This window comes from Osmerus eperlanus, chromosome 13, assembly GCF_963692335.1.
Source record: "Osmerus eperlanus chromosome 13, fOsmEpe2.1, whole genome shotgun sequence".
Lineage (NCBI taxonomy): Eukaryota > Metazoa > Chordata > Actinopteri > Osmeriformes > Osmeridae > Osmerus > Osmerus eperlanus.
Window position 1 is genome coordinate 7342649 of NC_085030.1, and position 17336 is coordinate 7359984.

The window sequence follows — 17336 nt, forward strand, 5'->3', positions numbered from 1 at the left end:
GGACTGGGGTCCCCAGCAGAGACCAGGGAGGCCTGGGACTGGGGTCCCCAGCAGAGACCAGGGAGGCCTGGGACTGGGGTCCCCAGCAGAGACCAGGGAGGCCTGGGACTGGGGTCCCCAGCAGAGACCAGGGAGGCCTGGGACTGGGGTCCCCAGCAGAGACCAGGGAGGCCTGGGACTGGGGTCCCCAGCAGAGACCAGGGAGGCCTGGGACTGGGGTCCCCAGCAGAGACCAGGGAGGCCTGGGACTGGGGTCCCCAGCAGAGACCAGGGAGGCCTGGGACTGGGGTCCCCAGCAGAGACCAGGGAGGCCTGGGACTGGGGTCCTTCAGCACCACTGGTGGGACAGGTCACATCTCTCTTACCAACGTACTTTTTTAGATTAAAGGACAGGTTTCCTGAAAACATTTTGGATTATGATAATTCCGCCTTTTCTCATTCCAATTTTACTAGCATCGATGACTAGCAGTGAACTCATTTGACCTTATAAAACCTTGGAATTCAACCTATGAATGTCAGTGTTGACAAAGTTATGTAATGTGCATTCTCAATCTACTATTCTACTACTCTACTCTTCGCTGATGTTTATTTTCACTGGCTCAAATGTTTCGTATTTGGCTCGGCAGCTGTGTGTGTGTGTGTGTGTGTGTGTGTGTGTATGTGTGTGTGTGTGTGTGTGTGTGTGTGTGTGTGTGTGTGTGTGTGTGTGTGTGTGTGTGTGTGTGTGTGTGTGTGTGTGTGTGTGTGTGTGTGTGTGCGTATTCTTGCAGCTGTTTGCTATTCAAACACAGCCTCTGCTCTATTGATGGGATGGACGCGTGCTGAGGGGAGCATTGCCAGAGTTCTGCCCTCACGGTCACACTCTGAGACCCTGAGAGACTGCACTGAATGATGGAGAGAAGGAGAAAGGGAGGAGAGACAGAAGGGGGGAGGGATGGAGAGAAGTAGGAAGGCAGAAGCAGCATTTGAGAGAGAAGTAGAGAGAGAGAGAAGAAGGGTTAGAGGAAGAGGAGGGGGAAGGGAGAGGAGGTGAACCGTCCTGTTTGTTGTGAGTGGTCAGTCAGACTGTTCATATGAAGGCTGTTTGTCTGGCAGTAAACCCTGTCCCTGACACCACTCTGGCGTTACTAACAGCTCCTGTTGCTTTCTCAGTGAAACTGTTAACGTGCGTTAGTATCTAAACAAGCCTCTCAGCCTAATGTACCCCCCCAGGCTGCCACCATGGCAATTGCTGTAAAACCACAATAAACTGCAGTAAAACTGCAGTAAAGCAGTTCCTCCCTTCTCTTCCCTGGTCATATAACTGTTAAAGCCTCCCTACACCCAGTGGAACAGCTAATGTGGCTGTAATTGGTTAACACGTTTCATAAGCTGCCGTCAGGGACATTTGCATGGCAGCATAATAGCAGAGCAGTTTCATCTGCCCCTCACCATGGTAACACAGACATGGGGTTTTGTAGATTGTATTATAGGGTGGACATGGACAAAATAACAGTATTAGTGCTTCATTACCTTACACTCTGACACACACACTCAATAATACTAACTACTGGGGATCCAATTCACACACACACACACACTAGCTCACCAGTGTGGGTGGTGAGCTAGTGAGGTGTGAAGTGTTGTCTCCAGCACTGCTTGATATTAGCACCCAGTGTGTGTTTTGGCATCATGAGACAGGAGAGCAGCCAGGTGTGTCAGCCAGCAGAGAGCAGAGAAGCCTTGACAGAGGACTAGTCTGAGAGACCAGACCAGTACTGTCCATTCAGGGTGCTGAAAGTCAGTCTGGGGCGCTGAAGATCTATATTGACTTCCTCTCGTTGACTTTACTTGTGGCTTTTAACTACGAAGATTTGAACGCGTTTGCTTAGCTGCGTAAAACTTGGCAACAAAAAAAACATACTGCTAGAGGATGTGTTTAAACTGATGTGTGTATTTGTAGTTGTGAGCCAGAGATATTTTTCCGGCAATAATACCTCACATATGTTCCGAGAGTTTTGTTTAGTACCATAGTAATCATGTTTCATAGTGTGTAATTCTACTAGATTTGAGTCACAGCCCAATAAGAACTGCCTGTGCTCCCTCTCTGCAGAGGGTGACTTCACCTCAGTGTGTGTGTGTGCTGTTTTTTCTCTGGTGAGTGTGTGTGTGCTGTTTTTTCTCTGGTGAGTGTGTGTGTGTGTGTGTGCTGTTTTTTCTCTGGTGAGTGTGTGTGTGTGTGCGTGTGTGTGTGTGTGTGTGTGTGTGTGTCAGTATGCCAGTCTGGGAGAGGCATCATCATGAGGAGACCTTCTCTCACCTTCTCTCTCTCACAGAGGTCATAGAGAAAAGAAGTGCTTGACAGGAAAGACTAGTGATGGCTGTCTCTCTCTCTCTCTTACAGAAGGAGTTCGTAACATGGCCATGGACTCCGGTGCCATGACGATGCCCATGACAGACCCCAACGCCTGGGCCACAGCCATGAACAACCTGGGCATGGCTCCCATGGGTCTGAGCGGACAGCCCCTCATGCCAGGTACACATCTTTATTACTGTTTCTCCACACCTCAACACTGTAACTTTTCGAGATGAATGCCTTCATTTAGCAGACGCTTCTATCCAAAGCAACGCGCTGAGAGGGATTTGAACCTGAGACCTCTAGATCTGCAGTCCAATGTTCCACCACTGAACTGTACTTTCCCTGTACTGTATTTTTATACAGTACAGGTTTGTTTTAACAAACGCAAAGAAGCGTATTGACGAGTCCCTGAACCAGGACATCATTATTTCATGTGGAGCTCACCACGGTATCATCTGTGTTTTTAAAGTCTCTGTGTGGATATCAAACCTCGCAGTTCAATTTGTCTTCAATAAGTTCATGCCATGCCTTTTCCTATCTGTACCATACTGCTGTCTATCAATTTTCGGCTAACAGGAGCATTTCGTAATCCGTTTTCCTAGCCTCCCATTTCATCTGGTTCATATCAGGTGAGACATGCGAGGTATGGTTAGTGGTACATCGTATTGTGTGGGGGTGTTGAACTATGGCTTGGGCGCCTGCCGTCTGGCATGGGCTCCGACTTCCACTGCAGCTCAGGGTTTTAGTTTTCTCTGGCGGCATTAACCCCCGCCTCTCCCCTCTTTCCTGTCGCATCAGGTCGAAACAGGAGTTGTGATGTATTGACATGGTGGTTGAAAAGAGGATGCTGCCACACATCTCTGCATATTTTACCTTAGTACCGAGCATAACAACGTAATCTTCTCAATCCTTCTGGAGCCAGGTTGTCTAAGGCCATATTTACCCCGCCGTTATTGTGGAACTATTTTTCCACAAGTTCAGTTGAGGTCAGATTGGTTGGTATGTTGGTTCATGTTTATGTCCTGGGTACATGTGTTAGAAGAAAGTTAAAGCTACAGTGGCCCCGCTCATCTGTTTCTGCATTACAGTCCAGGTGGAGTAGCTCTGTGTTGTGGCCTCTGTATTTACTGAGGTATCGACAGTATGTGGCCCCCATTAATTTGGCAGTTTTTCTCAGACGGCTCAGTGCAGTCTCTATATTCTGCTGGTGAAGTGCGCGTACCATATGCTGAGGTAAGGCCTTACCCCAGGGACCAGGGACCAAGTCCAGCCCTGGCCATTCCCTGCATGTCCTCCCCTCTCCCTTACATGGCATGTCGCCCTTCACTATCTCTGTTTCAACTAAGCAGAAATGCCCAGAGAGAGAGAGATTGAAATGTTTGCCGATGTCAAGCCTTCATCTGGTCCTCTACTAAAATAAGCAGGCGGCACTACGTCAGTGAGATAGTTATCATCCAAGATCAGGATCCACGCTCACAGTAGCTCAGAGACACACGCTTGGTTGTGCCCCACGTTGGCAGGAAAAGGTAGGCGTGCGTTCCAACACTGAGTCCCCTCCGCAGCCAGCAGTCCCCAAAGGGTCCAGCTCTCTCCGATCTTTGAGAGAATGACGGGTGGCAAAAAAAGTGAAGAACTTTTCTGGAAGGAATCCCAGACCTTAGCCCCTTTGGTGCTCCCTCGTACCCCTCCAGGTGCTCAGTCCTGGATGCTGCGTGTCATCCGTCACTTAGCGACGCATCACAGAGACGTGTCGTTGGTCCGTCCTTGGCGGAGGGGAGGAGACAGTGAGAGGGGGACGCCAGCTCCCTCCAGACTGAGGATGCTCCACCAGCGTTGGTTTCACGGTTTGGACCAGAGAAGGTGAAAATGATTGAAGCCCAATGAGGCTCCACTGAGAGCCGCGTTCAGCTGCTGTTTGTGATGGTTTCAGAACGATCACATGTCTGGGTAGTGTGAGGTTCACCCTGACCAGGTCTGGTCTCAGGCTCTGTCTCTTGGCAACAGCTCTCCTGAAGCCTTTTATTAAATCACCTCCTCCATCTTTGTTTATCCTGCTCCTTCGTTTCAAAAAAGCTACGGAAATATGCTGAGAGCTCCACTCACAGTCCATATTTCAGCCGAAGTAGCTTTGGGGAACGATAGTCCCACCCGCTGTGATTTTCCTATTCAATTTCATTTGCACCTATTACAGAGCCTCAGGCCGACTTCGCACTTTACTCACTAGACCACTGCTCAGCTGTGCTCAGGTCGTTAGACTGTAGATGTAGCCACATGAGTGTAATGAGCTGGAACATAAAGGTGTGTGTGTGTGTGTTATGTCACAGAGACACCGAACACCATGATCCGTTTTTCCGACTTACAAACATGCTCAGCACTGCCGTTTGTGTTGACAGTGTGGCAGGGCGGGGCTGGCCGGGGACCAAACTCTGCCCCTCTCTCCTCCTTCCCCCTGGAGCGGTGTTGCCCAAAGACACAGCTGGGAGTTGGGAGGAGCTTGTCATGTCAAGGAGGGTCGGGGTGGTGAGAGGAGGGGTTGAATGACACAGTGTAAATAGGGTGTGGTAGACAGCTGTGTCCCGCCTCCTTCATCACCTGGAGAAACAGCTGTTCTGTCTCTCCCTCCCGCTCGCTCTGCCTCGTACCTGCTCTCCCTCTCGCTTTTTCCCCCCTCGCTCTTTTTCTCGCTGTCTCACCGTCGCCCTCTCCCTTTTGTTGTCTTCCTCACTCTCTCTCTTACCCTCCTGTTCGCTCTCTGTCCTTCCTCTCGCACCCCCACTCTCTCTCTCTCGCACCTCCTTTCCTTCTCTCTCACGCTCTTATTCCTCTTCCCTCTCCCTCTCGCTCCCCCCTCTCTAACTCTCTCCACCCCCTCCCTCTCTTTGCTATCTCTACCCCCTCCTTCCAGGGCCTAAATGATCCAACAGCTTCATTACTGTCACATTACAGCTGAGTCAGCTCTCTGCAACTCCTCCACAGCTCCCCAACCAAGTGAAGAGGCATAACGTTCATCCCCGTGTGTCACGCTGCTTCTCAATTTAACCTGCTCACACCCACATCTGGAATCTCTCTCAGTCTTTTTTTTTTACCCAGTGTACAGTATCACGAGGAGAACTAGTTTCCACCCCGTCAACGCTGACCACTAGCTGTCCCGCAGGATGAATCAGAGTTCCGCCTCTGGCGCCGTCTTTGACTTGTCTGTTGGTCGGCTTCCACTTTTGAACGAATCCACCCAGATGTTCCATTGATTCTCTGTTATGAAGGAACGTCCTTCATGGTCTTTGTTTGCTTTTCCTCGGACTGTGTGTGTGTGTGTGTGTGTCCGTGTTCATGTATGTATGCGTGTCCTGGAGGACTCAGACCAACCCTTCCAAATGCACAGGTCCACTAGAACGCCGAGATAGCATCCCAGTGTGTGTTTGTCTTTAACCATGCTGATCCAGGATTGTGTGACTTTACCACAGAGCACGGCAGAGCTGAAGGATAAGCCAGGCCTAACCTCAGCCAATGAGATCCTTGTGGGAGCTGTCAGAAAGCAGAATACAAAGTCCTTGTCCAACTTAGGCCTCCTCTGTGGCTACATTGGTCCTGAACACGACTCCACAAAGCTGGTTTACAATAGGATTTGTTCCATATGGCCTCGGTCAGTAGAGGCTCAGTGTACATGCTGTGCTAGTGACTCATACATTGAATAGAGGATGTGGTTCAGTATTGATACCCTGTAAGTGTGTTCTCCAGAGCTCATGCTTTGTGCAGCTCTGAGAGATCTGGACTGAAGAAGCTGGCCTCCGGGCAGAGCTCTCCCTAGTGGAGTCTCTCTGCAGGGGACCAGAGTCCAGACCTGCTCCCTCTGGCCCCCAGAGAGACATAGCGTCACGTCACAGTAGCGCCTGGCAAGCCTGTTAGAAACCTCAATCCAGACTAACACATCCAGGCTGTGATTAGGACCAAGTGGAATCTTCTAGTGCCTCCTCCTCTGTCCCTGTCTCCGTGTGGAAACCTCCCAAGAAACAAAGATTTATGATCCCAGACACTTGACCCAGGAAGCTGGCTGTGCTTCCAGAGTGTGCTAGCCTGACTCTGCTGTGTAGCTCTGGCTGCTGCAGAGTGACTGCCTCGTCCTCACCAGAGCCAGCCTGCAGGAGACACATACAGTCAGACAGAGTCAGACAACAAGCTGCAACCCCATGGTGCCTGTGGAGCTACAGGGAGACGCTGTGGAGTTTCAATACCACAGTGACTGTAGGGCTGCAGAGAGTGTGATAGTGGGCCTTGGAGAGTCATGATTAATGTCCTTTACTAATGCAGATAGATGGTTCTCCTCACAGTCATCATGTCATTGATTGGTTGGTTTGGATTGTGTTTACTGCTGCGATTGGATGAGGTCATCAAGGATGAAACAGCTTATAACACTAAGGAAAATGCATGGGTGGAAGGAAAACAACACACTCTTTGCAAGGCATTGAGCTTGCTACACACACACATCTTAGAATGAATTTCATCTGTTCTACACACACACCTCTGTGAATACATAAACAGCCTCTCTCGGCTGTTCCCTGGAGTGTCTCCTGCTGATTTGGGGGATATATCCACTTAAAACGTTCAAATTGAGATCTACAGGAGGGTAGAGGAGCTGTTTTGATAGAAAAATGCAAATGTTGAGATGTTGATGGGTTCTTTTCTGAAAGAGGACAGAGGAAGGAGATGGAGACTTACTGGAGCCTCTCAGCTTGGTCCAGGGGGCACGGACCTGCTCGCCTCATTAGACAACATTACCCAGCGTGCCTTGCAGCACATCCTGTGTCACCCTGCCACCACCACTGCTGGTGGGGACGTTTACCCTGGAAATCAGAGAGAGGAGGAGGGGAGGAGAAGGAGGAGGGCCAATGTGACAGCGATAGCCAGCAGGTTTCTACACTCAAATGCCAAATTTGTCACTCCTCCCTGCACTTTTGATGGGCAGCTTGAAATGTAATTACCTTCCACAAACCTCCAGGAAACGGATAGTTTAATATGGATAGGCTGAAACTGTGGAGCTTGTGTGTGCGTGGACGTCTGTGTGTGTTTGAATGGATCGAGAGTACCACAGAAGGTAATGGAGATTGTGTATGTGTGTGTTTGGATGGATGGAGACCGTAAGAGAGATTGTGTGTGGTGGTGTGGGTGAGAGGCCCTTTTGGGATCTCCACGTAGCCTCTTGCTGTTTTCACCTCTTTGAAACACTGAAGTGTGCGCGTGCGTGTTTTGTTTTGAAGGGTTTTTTGTTAGTGTGTGGAAGGGCATGTGCGTGGTGATGAAACTGATTAAACATGGAAGTAACACCGGTCTGAGATTCGGCTGTTTCCTGAACTCTGCTGTAGTTGAGAATTCTCAGGAAGAAGAGAGTGTAAAAAAAAAAATATGTCTGTTATAGTAAATAATGTCAGACACATTCCTGTCAGACACTGAACAGAGCATGTAACACACACACACACACTCTAGACCTGACCAAGCTTATTCACTCAATAAAATATATGTCTGCGTTTGGTATGGGGTTGGACTATTTTAGTAATGGTAGACACATGCTCCAAACTGACAAACACACTCAAGCACACGCACAGATTTCCCTCGTTACTTGGCTCAGCTCTGAGCACTTGGACGGGGTGTTGTGTTGAGGAGAGGGCTGACCACAGGTCAGCTTGCCAGGGGCAGTGGAGGCTTGCTTCTACCCTGGAGGCTGCTGTTTGTTCAAATAGGATGACTTGCTCACCTCCCCCCAATACAAAGACACGCTCCCCCAAATGGGAAACGACATTACATTAACTCAAAAATACATTACATTAACTTAAAACGGAAAGGGTTGGTACTACACTTCGTTGCTGAATGGATGCAGTAACTAACAATAAATTCATCGACAGAAGTACAAAATGCATTAGCCTGACAGAGTTACGTGGACCAGGATGGTTGTTTCGCTATCGATTTTGACGTTTAACATACAATTTATACTTTTGCATAAGTAGCCTACTACTTCCTACATGCTTAGATAGCCAAACAAATGTCCTGGTGCACGTAACTCTGTCAGGCTATTGCATTTTGTACTTCTGTCATTACCATGAAGTTGATCGTTTTGGTTGGAATAAAAGAAGAAACATTGTGTTAAAAATTCAGTCATGACTTGCACTACTCTTTATTTTAATCAGGGACATTCCTATGAAATAATCTTAGATATGCTGTTAATGTTTCACAACATTAAAATAAGTAGCCTATGCGCACGCTAAAAACACAGTTGAAGGAAGCAGGACTTTTCAGCAGAAAAAACTAATAGTCCACAACAGAAGAACGAAATGCCACAATGACAGAGTTACGTGGACCAGGATAATTGTTTAACTATCGATTTTTACGTTTAACACGCAATACATACTTTTGCATAAGTAGCCTACTATTTGCTACATGCTTCGATAGCCAAACAAATGTCCTGGTGCAAGTAACTCTGTCAGGCTATTGCATTTTGTACTTCTGTCTATCAATTTCTTCTTAGTTACTGCATCCATTCAGCGACAAAGTGTTGTACCTACCCTTTCCGTTTTGAGTTAATGTAATGTGTTTTTAAGTTAATGTAATGTGTTTTTAAGTTAATGTAATGTGTTTTTGAGTTAATGTAATGTCGTTTCCCATTTGGGATAGCGTGTCTTTGTATTGGGGGGAGGTGAGCAAGTCATCCTATTTGGGGGGAGTTGACTCGTATTTGGGGGGAGTGTTTTCATTTGGGGGATGCACTCATGTTAGTGCGTGTGATTTGCACTTCAGGGCCACCGTAGTCTTGGACCAGATTAAAGCTCAGAAAATACAGAACCGTGCCCTGAACTGGTACTCACCCATTGTCCACCAGGCCATGAGATAGTTTTTTGCCGTGGTTATGAGTCTGAACCAAATCTTCAGACTCTTCGTACTCACTGTTTTGAGAAGCAGACTCTAAGTGTGTCTTATAAAAGAACTGCTAGCAGAGGCCTGTGGAGGTGAGTGGGCATGCTTCAGTCCTCACCCCAGGCTTGGTGGACAGTGCGTCTGGGTAGGCTGTGTCAGCCAGTGTTCCTGTATACAGCATGAAACCCCTCCTGAAGGCCGGCACAGCCAGGCTGGCATTGGCATTTAGGAGACACCCTGCCCCGGCCGTACCAGTCCCTCCCTTATCTCCCTAAATCTCTCCTCTGCCTCCCTGAGCAGGGGAAGTCATCACCCAGGCAACCAGGATCTCTTTTATCAGCCGTTTCCTCTCAATCTGACACCACCAGACACAAATACTAATGATGAGGTCATCAACGTGAGACAGAAAGATAAATGCAGGTCATGGTGTTTCCTCGTCCTCATCCTTCTCTGCTGGTTGGTCTAGCTGTTGTTACCCAAACACTTTAGCCAGTGCGCCAATCTCCCTTTTTCTCTACTCTCGTTCTATTCTCATCTCATGTTGAGCCTTACTCAACAAGTTTTGTTTAGACACTGTGTTACATCTAATACGGGTAAAATGAAGCGTTTCCTGAGAGGGTCATTTGAGCATCTCAGCTCACTGGAAGTGGTTCTTTTTAAAGTATATTTATCTCACTCACAATAGAAATGTTGCCCTGCACTGCTTTTTGTTCAGTTTTAGTTTTTTGTTCAGTTTTGTCACTGTCACGGTTTTTGTGGTCCATAGAGTTTATTTGTGTTCATGAACAGAAAGGCAGTACCTATGCCCACATACACACATGCACAGAGAGAGAGACACACACAGACACACGCAATTTAGGCTCTCTTTAAGGTCCACAGTCTTCAACAGGTGCAGTAGGCTCATGGAAGAAGGCAATGTCATTTCCATTTCAAAAAGCCTTGATTCTGGAATCCACCTGCAGTCTAAATCAGTACCAGAGAACAAAAGCTTGTGTTTTCTGTCCTCTAGCGAGATCCAACTCGGTCTTTGTGACTAAGAACAACATATTCCGGATCAGAGGTCGTCCAGGCAGCTGGAGAGAGGAGAGGCAGGCCAACTGACGCCTCTGTTGCCCCTTTTAATATGCAAGAAGTTTGTTTGTTCCTTTATTCATGAGAGCATGTGCTCGGGTATTTACAGGCAGTTTTTTGGCTCTGCTGTTGACAGAAACATCACATTGTGGTGAGGGAGGAAATAGACAATGAAACATGGTTGAAGAAGCCAGTGTAGTGTGTTGTCTCTGATGTCTAGCAGAAGGTTTGCCTCAGGAGGAGTTTCCTCCAGTGTGTACTTGTGGCCATGATGTTGTGTCTTGCAGCATTCTCATCCGTGTGTTCCTGTTTGCCCGTCAGATTTTGACCCGAGCCTTGGCATGATGACGGGCATCGCCCCCATGAACCCCATGATGCCCGGCCTGGGCATGGTGCCCCCGCCCCTCTCCCAAGACGTGCCCGTTATCAAGGAGATCATCCACTGCAAGACCTGCACCCTGTTCCCCCCCAACCCCAGTAAGTCTAATAACCTTGAAATGTCCCTTTATTACTCTATCCCTCCCAACCCCAAATGCTCTGTTAAAACTGTGTCCTCTGGAAGTCTGTTGTAGTCTCTCCTGACCTAAGTTTTTCAGCCAGTGTAAATTGGTGTCTCACCAGACCTTCCCTTTAATACCAACTTCTCTCTGTCTGTGGACTCTCAGAGCCAACTCCATTGTCAGATTGTCAAATCAGAAATAACTTTTTTAGGCTCTTTTCTTTTGCTGTTCACCGAACATATACTTCAGCACAATCTGATGTAGCTCTCTCTCTCCTTCTTAAATACACAGGTGTTTGTGTGCCTATGACATTTTTGTACTGATAACGTGTGTGTGCGTGTGTATTCATGACATGGACCTATCGTATCCCCTAGCAGACAGACCCCTTTAACTCAAAGGTTACATGTAGCAAATCGTTATCTTTAAATAGGTCACTGCTCATTAACCTGATGTCAAGCCCATGTCATTTGGATTTGAGCGTAGGGTGAGTTGAAGGTGCCTGGGATTCCCGGGCCCAGATGGTAATCCCGACATGCACCAGATCAGTGTTCCATTGATTACCTCATTCTGTCCATATAGACATGGCTAATCCCATTTTGGGGAACAAGGGGCCTGATCTATAGCAGATCAGTTCACATTAATCTGTGTTGGACTAGTCTGGACTAGTCATGTGCAAAACCATCTGTGCATGAGATCAGCTACTTTTCAGGGCGGTGAGAATTCATTTGTATTAATGGATCAGTTTCACGTGAATAGTTTCAAAGTTCTCCAATCATTTTGCCAATATGACCACTGCAAATCTATAAAGCTTATTATTTTGTGGCCATGGTTTTCAGAGCTAATGTTCTAGATGAGGTATTTTAATTGATCTCCGCATGAAGCCTCTGAATAATATTTCATTAAATTAAAAGCAAATCACTTCTATCTTATTGAAATAAATAGGACAATATACACTGGTAAAATATGCATTTAGGTTCAATAGTAGGTTCCCAAAGTGATCTCATAGTGTGGTGTTAGTGTACAATATAGGCCTAGTGTATAAAAGGTCTGTGTTGATATCTGTCCTCATCCTAAATCACTCCTGTAGTGACTCATTCCGCCAATTAATACATCCGTTTGTGGCTCCTTTCCCTCCTCATGCTGCCCAGACCTTCCCCCTCCTGCCACCAGGGAGCGCCCTCCTGGCTGTAAGACGGTGTTCGTGGGCGGCCTGCCAGAGAACTCCACCGAGCAGCTCATCGTGGAGGTGTTCGGCCAGTGTGGTGAAATCATCGCCATCCGCAAGAGCAAGAAGAACTTCTGCCACATCCGATTCGCCGAGGAGTTCACGGTGGACAAGGCTCTCTTCCTGTCTGGTGAGTTCCTGTCTGGACAACTGTCCTCCCCAACACTTTGGAACTGGAACTTGTAGTTCAGCGCTACGGTCTCTGATGTTCAGAGAGACTCTGGGAGAGAGAAGGTATTTTCTTCTCCAGGTTGAGACCTTCTCTTTAGAAGACAATGAGGAGATGTGTGTTAGGATCAATGTCCTCTCCAGTTAGAGATCCTTACAAGGGAGAGCATGAATCACCAAGAGGAGAGAGCTTCTTGACCAGTCATGTGACACCAGCATCTTATCTCGATTTCCCAGCCAGTCGACCCAGCCATCTTAAACGTCTCTCTGTATGCAAACTGGAGGACATATATCCCTGTCTCACCAAATACATTTAAAGCTCGGGCCCTTCCAATAATACCCTCTGAATTATTTACTGTGTTGGTGCACACTTGAATGTGCGTGCGACTGTGTGTTTTTGGTCCCCTGCGACTTGGTCCAGTTCTTCCCTCTGGTGAGCCTGGAACTCTGCTCCATATATCTTGTCCTGAAGCCAGAGCTGTGCGGCTTGGCCATAAATAATGTTATTCATTTCCCACACCCATCAGTCTAGCAGCCACACAACCCCACTGTCACACAGTCACAGACATAGTCACAGAGTTACAAATACAGTCACACAACCCCACAGTCAGACACTCACAAATAGTCACACAGTCACAAACACAGCACAGAGCACAACTCAACACATGAAATATTTAACCAGACTGTGAGCCTCAAGCACAGAGCAGATGGAAGAACTGTAAATTGCACGGCCACAATAATTCCTTTTTTATGTTGTTGTTATTTTTGTTTTGTTTTGTTTGGCAGAGCAGATATATGGAACAGTATTCTCTGGCCATTATTGTGTGTGAATGTGGACCCAATATACGGCAAGACATGTTGATCATGTAAGCCAAATTAGTGTCAAACAAGTCCAGTGTACATTCCTGTTCAGTGTTTAGAGCATTAGCAGGGTTTGACAGCTGTGTCACTGGAGCAGCAGGCAGCTTCCTCAGTGTCCTCTGTGTACCAGCATGCAGAGAGACAGGGTGTCTACTCTGAAGCCCCAAGGCTACTTTAGACAGACAGAGAAAGAGAGAGGGAGAGACTTATGGATGGAGAGACAGCTGGATAGACAGATTAGTTTAGCCTAAATGATGCAGGTGTCTGACACTTATGTCATAGAGAAGATGGAGGGGGGGAGAGAGATGTACGTCTGGAGAGAGAGAGAGATTTAGAGAGAGATGTACGTCTGGAGAGAGAGAACGCTGGCCTAAATGTGATCCTTAACTTCCTCTTAGCAGCCTGTTGTTCCATAACTAGATGACTCTTCTGGCTCTGTTTTCTTCTGAGGGTCTCTGTTCCCTGACTACTGTTCACCTAATCCTTCTCCCCTCCTTTTTTATCCCCTCCTCTCCTCGCCCCCACTTTCCCCTGCTCTCCTCCTCCCCTGCCTTCTCCATGTCATTTCCTCTCCTCCCCCCAGGCTACCGTATCCGTCTGGGCTCCAGTACCGACAAGAAGGACACAGGCCGGCTCCATGTGGACTTTGCCCAGGCCAGAGACGACCTGTATGAGTGGGAGTGTCACCAGCGCATGCTGGCCCGAGAGGAGAGACACCGAAGGAGGATGGAGGAGGACCTCCTCCGACCCCCCTCCCTCCCCCCATCGTTCACTACTCTGAGCACGAGTGCAGCCAGCTGGGGGACAAGATCAAAGGTGGTGATCACACACGCACGCACACTCACAGCTCTTCTCCTCTCCTGTGTTTTGCGTGAGGTATTGTCCTGCCACAGAGGAGGGTGATGTTGTCTATAGACATCTGATGATGTCTATAGACAACATCACCTCTGTGGATTTAAAGTAGCTGTCAAGTGAAGAGCTCCATCTGCTACCTGTCTGCCTGGGATGGACTGCTGCTTCTGTCTGTGTGAGAGAGAGAGAGAGAGAGAGAGAGAGAGAGAGAGAGAGAGAGAGAGAGAGAGAGAGAGAGAGAGAGAGAGAGAGAGAGAGAGAGAGAGAGAGAGAGAGAGAGAGAGAGAGAGAGAGAGAGAGAGAGAGAGAGAGAGAGAGAGAGAGAGAGGAGAGAGAGAGAGAGAGAGAGAGAGAGAGAAGAGAGAGAGAGAGAGAGAGAGAGAGAGAGAGAGAGAGAGAGAGAGAGAGAGAGAGAGAGAGAGAGAGAGAGAGAGAGAAGAGAGAGAGAGAGAGAGAGAAGAGAGAGAGAAGAGAGAGAGAGAGAGAGAGAGAGAGAGAGAGAGAGAGAGAGCAGAGAGAGACTCACAGACACTCTTGCAGTAACATTTATCTAGATGCATGTGGAGGTTATAGTTTCACATCTCAACGCTCATTTGGAACAGATATGAAACTGTGGGAGCGAGGCCTTTGTCAGTGACTGAGCAGCATTAATATAGCTGGAGGTACTCTGTTAATAATGGACCTGTTGGGCTGGGCTCCTCTGGGGGCTGGGGAGAGCCTGGGGAGCTGGATCCTTCTAGAAAGACTGAACAGAACCCCGGGGAGTTCCAGTGATTGACACCTTGATTCAATCTCTCAGCTGTGATGGATCATTCATGCAAATGAGCGCACAGGGGGTTGAGTATGTGTTTGGACATCTGCAGGACGTGTCTTAAATACATGAAAATCCCTCCAGCAGTTCAGTGTGTGTATGTGCGCATCTTGGTTTGTGCATGTGTGTGTGCATGTATACCTGCATGTGAGCATGTGTATGGGGACGATGTCTGTGTGTGTGCGTTTGTTCAGCATAACATGACAACAACAGGAAGGGCATCTCATTGTGTCTTCAGCAATGGAAATCAATACCAATCTTGTCTCTCGACATCACCTTATCATCCAACCAGAGCATGAATAATGCTAAACAGCTTCTACTCTGCTAGCAAAGGCTTGCAGGCCGTGGGGTTTGTCCACATGCAGCACTCACTGTTGCTGGCTGAAGATACTAAGGCCCTGGGCCCTGCTAACGATGTCCTCTTTTAAAATGTACACTAGCTCCCCAGTACATCCTCCAGCCATGAAAACTTGACAGTAGCTTTGCAATCTCGACACGAAGGGAAATTAACTCACTCACTGCGCCCAACTCAACTTCCTCCTCCTAGACGACAGCAAGTTTGCGGAGGCGGTGCGCGTGCTGCTCACCTGGGTGGAGCGAGGCGAGGTGAACCGGAGGAACGCCAACAACTTCTACTCCATGATCCAGCTGTCCAACAGCCACATCCGCCGGCTGATGACTGAGAAGGCTGCCCACGAGAAGGAGATGGAGGAGGCCAAGGACAAGTTCAAGACCGCCCTGCCGGCATCCTGGCTCAATGTGAGTGCCTCCCGAGCTGTTAGCCCTCAGCACAGACTCAAGCACACACCAGCAGATTATGAAACAGCCTCCATTTCTATCTCTGTTCCTTTCTCTTTATCTCTTTCTATCTCTCTCTCTCTCTCTCTCTCTCTCTCTCTCTCTCTCTCTCTCTCCCTCTCTCTCTCTCTCTCCTCTCTCTCTCTCTCTCTCTCTCTCTCTCTCTGGATCTCACATACCCTTTCTCAAACTGTCTCAAACAAAATCGACTAGCAAACATTTGTGCTCTGTGAGAGGACATTGTGTCTGGGGTAAACAAAGGTAAGTTGGCTGCAACGGTCCTCATTTCACTAGCCTGCTTGTCATCAGTTCCCCACGGTAAGAGAGCCACACCCAGTGGTGGCCGGTCTGGAGGTACCACTAGGGGGGTTGGAGACCCAGATCCCCTGGAGGGTTCAGAGCATAAACTCCTGTAGTTGACTTCAACCCAGATGGCAGCTGACCCACAAGACAACCTGCTTTAGAGACCAAATTAGCACAGTAAGTAGCCCCCCCCTTCACCTTTTGCTCTTCATTGGACCACTGGAGCTGAAGGAAATAGATGCTTTTATGTTGAAATATTGATGAAAGAAAGAAGCCAAAGGCTTCAGCTACCCGACCAACCTTGACCCTTGATCAGCCACTACACTGAGTCAGCAAGGCGCGTGACCTACATGCTTATAGGCGGGGGGGGGGGGGGGGGGGGGTCTGCATTTAGTTGTGCTGTATCAATTGAGCTGATCAATTTTGTGAGCCACGGAAAGAAGAAGGCCAGAAGGTCCTTGTCTTTCTCTCGCTCCTCTTCTCTCTTCACTCAGACAGGCCACCAATACGACACAACACGTATTTCTATTTATGAATTTATGTTTATGTCTCGCGGTTCCAAATGTCAACACAGAAATTGGGCTTCCAACATGGTAGTTTTCAGATCCATCCATATTCTCCACGGCTCCTCACAGCTGCATGCAGGCCTCCCATGCTCTCTCTCCCTCTGTCTCCTCATGCAGGCCTCCTCCCATGCTCTCTCTCCCTCTGTCTCCTCATGCAGGCCTCCCTGCTCTCTCTCCCTCTGTCTCCTCATGCAGGCCTCCCATGCTCTCTCTCCCTCTGTCTCCTCATGCAGCCTCCCCATGCTCTCTCTCTCTGTCTCCTCATGCAGGCCTCCTGCTCCTCTCCCTCTGTCTCTCATGCAGGCCTCCCCATGCTCTCTCTCCCTCTGTCTCCTCATGCAGTCTCACCAAGCCCTGCTTCTGGCATTCTCTGGTTGTCACCTGGAATAAGACCCCTAATATTGTTCCTGCTCTGAAACAGGTTATTCGAATCAGCCCTATTGATGAATGTCTGGCAGCAGAAATCTCCTCCGGTAGAACCTGGAAGGATTTATTAGCCAATGAGACACCTCGCTCATATTTCAAAATGATCTTTACAGGACATGACATCATTCCACAGGTGGGTGTAGATCTGTGTACATCATGTCGGGTGGGCCTGACTGCATATCTCATCGTGGAGATGAACCGTCATGACTCTCAGTTAATGACCTCATTTTGAAAGGATGGGAGAATATAGACCCTGAGGCCACACTGATAACAATGCTAGCTGGAGACAGACTGCTAGCATTTAGCTTTATAAACAGTCTCTGCTAGCATCCAGCTCTATAGACTCTGCTAGCATCCAGCTATCTAGACTCCGCTAGCATCCAGCTCTATAGATTCTGCTAGCATCCAGATATCTAGACTCTGCATGCATACTGCTCTATATACAGATTGTGGTAGCTGGTTGGAAGTTTTTATCTAATAGTTTTCTATGTAAACGCTCGGCCACAACCTTGCACTC

At 48.2% G+C, this 17336-nt stretch overlaps 1 protein-coding gene across 1 annotated transcript in view; it reads left to right on the forward strand.

Moving 5' to 3' along the window:
- The window catches only part of LOC134032181 (ecto-NOX disulfide-thiol exchanger 2-like), a 108491-nt gene that overhangs the window by 75428 nt on the left and 15727 nt on the right, over positions 1-17336 (forward strand). The window contains 5 exon segments of the mRNA XM_062476044.1: positions 2384-2515; positions 10631-10786; positions 11958-12164; positions 13647-13814; positions 13817-13879. Of these exon segments, the coding sequence (XP_062332028.1) occupies positions 2384-2515; positions 10631-10786; positions 11958-12164; positions 13647-13814; positions 13817-13879 (726 nt within the window).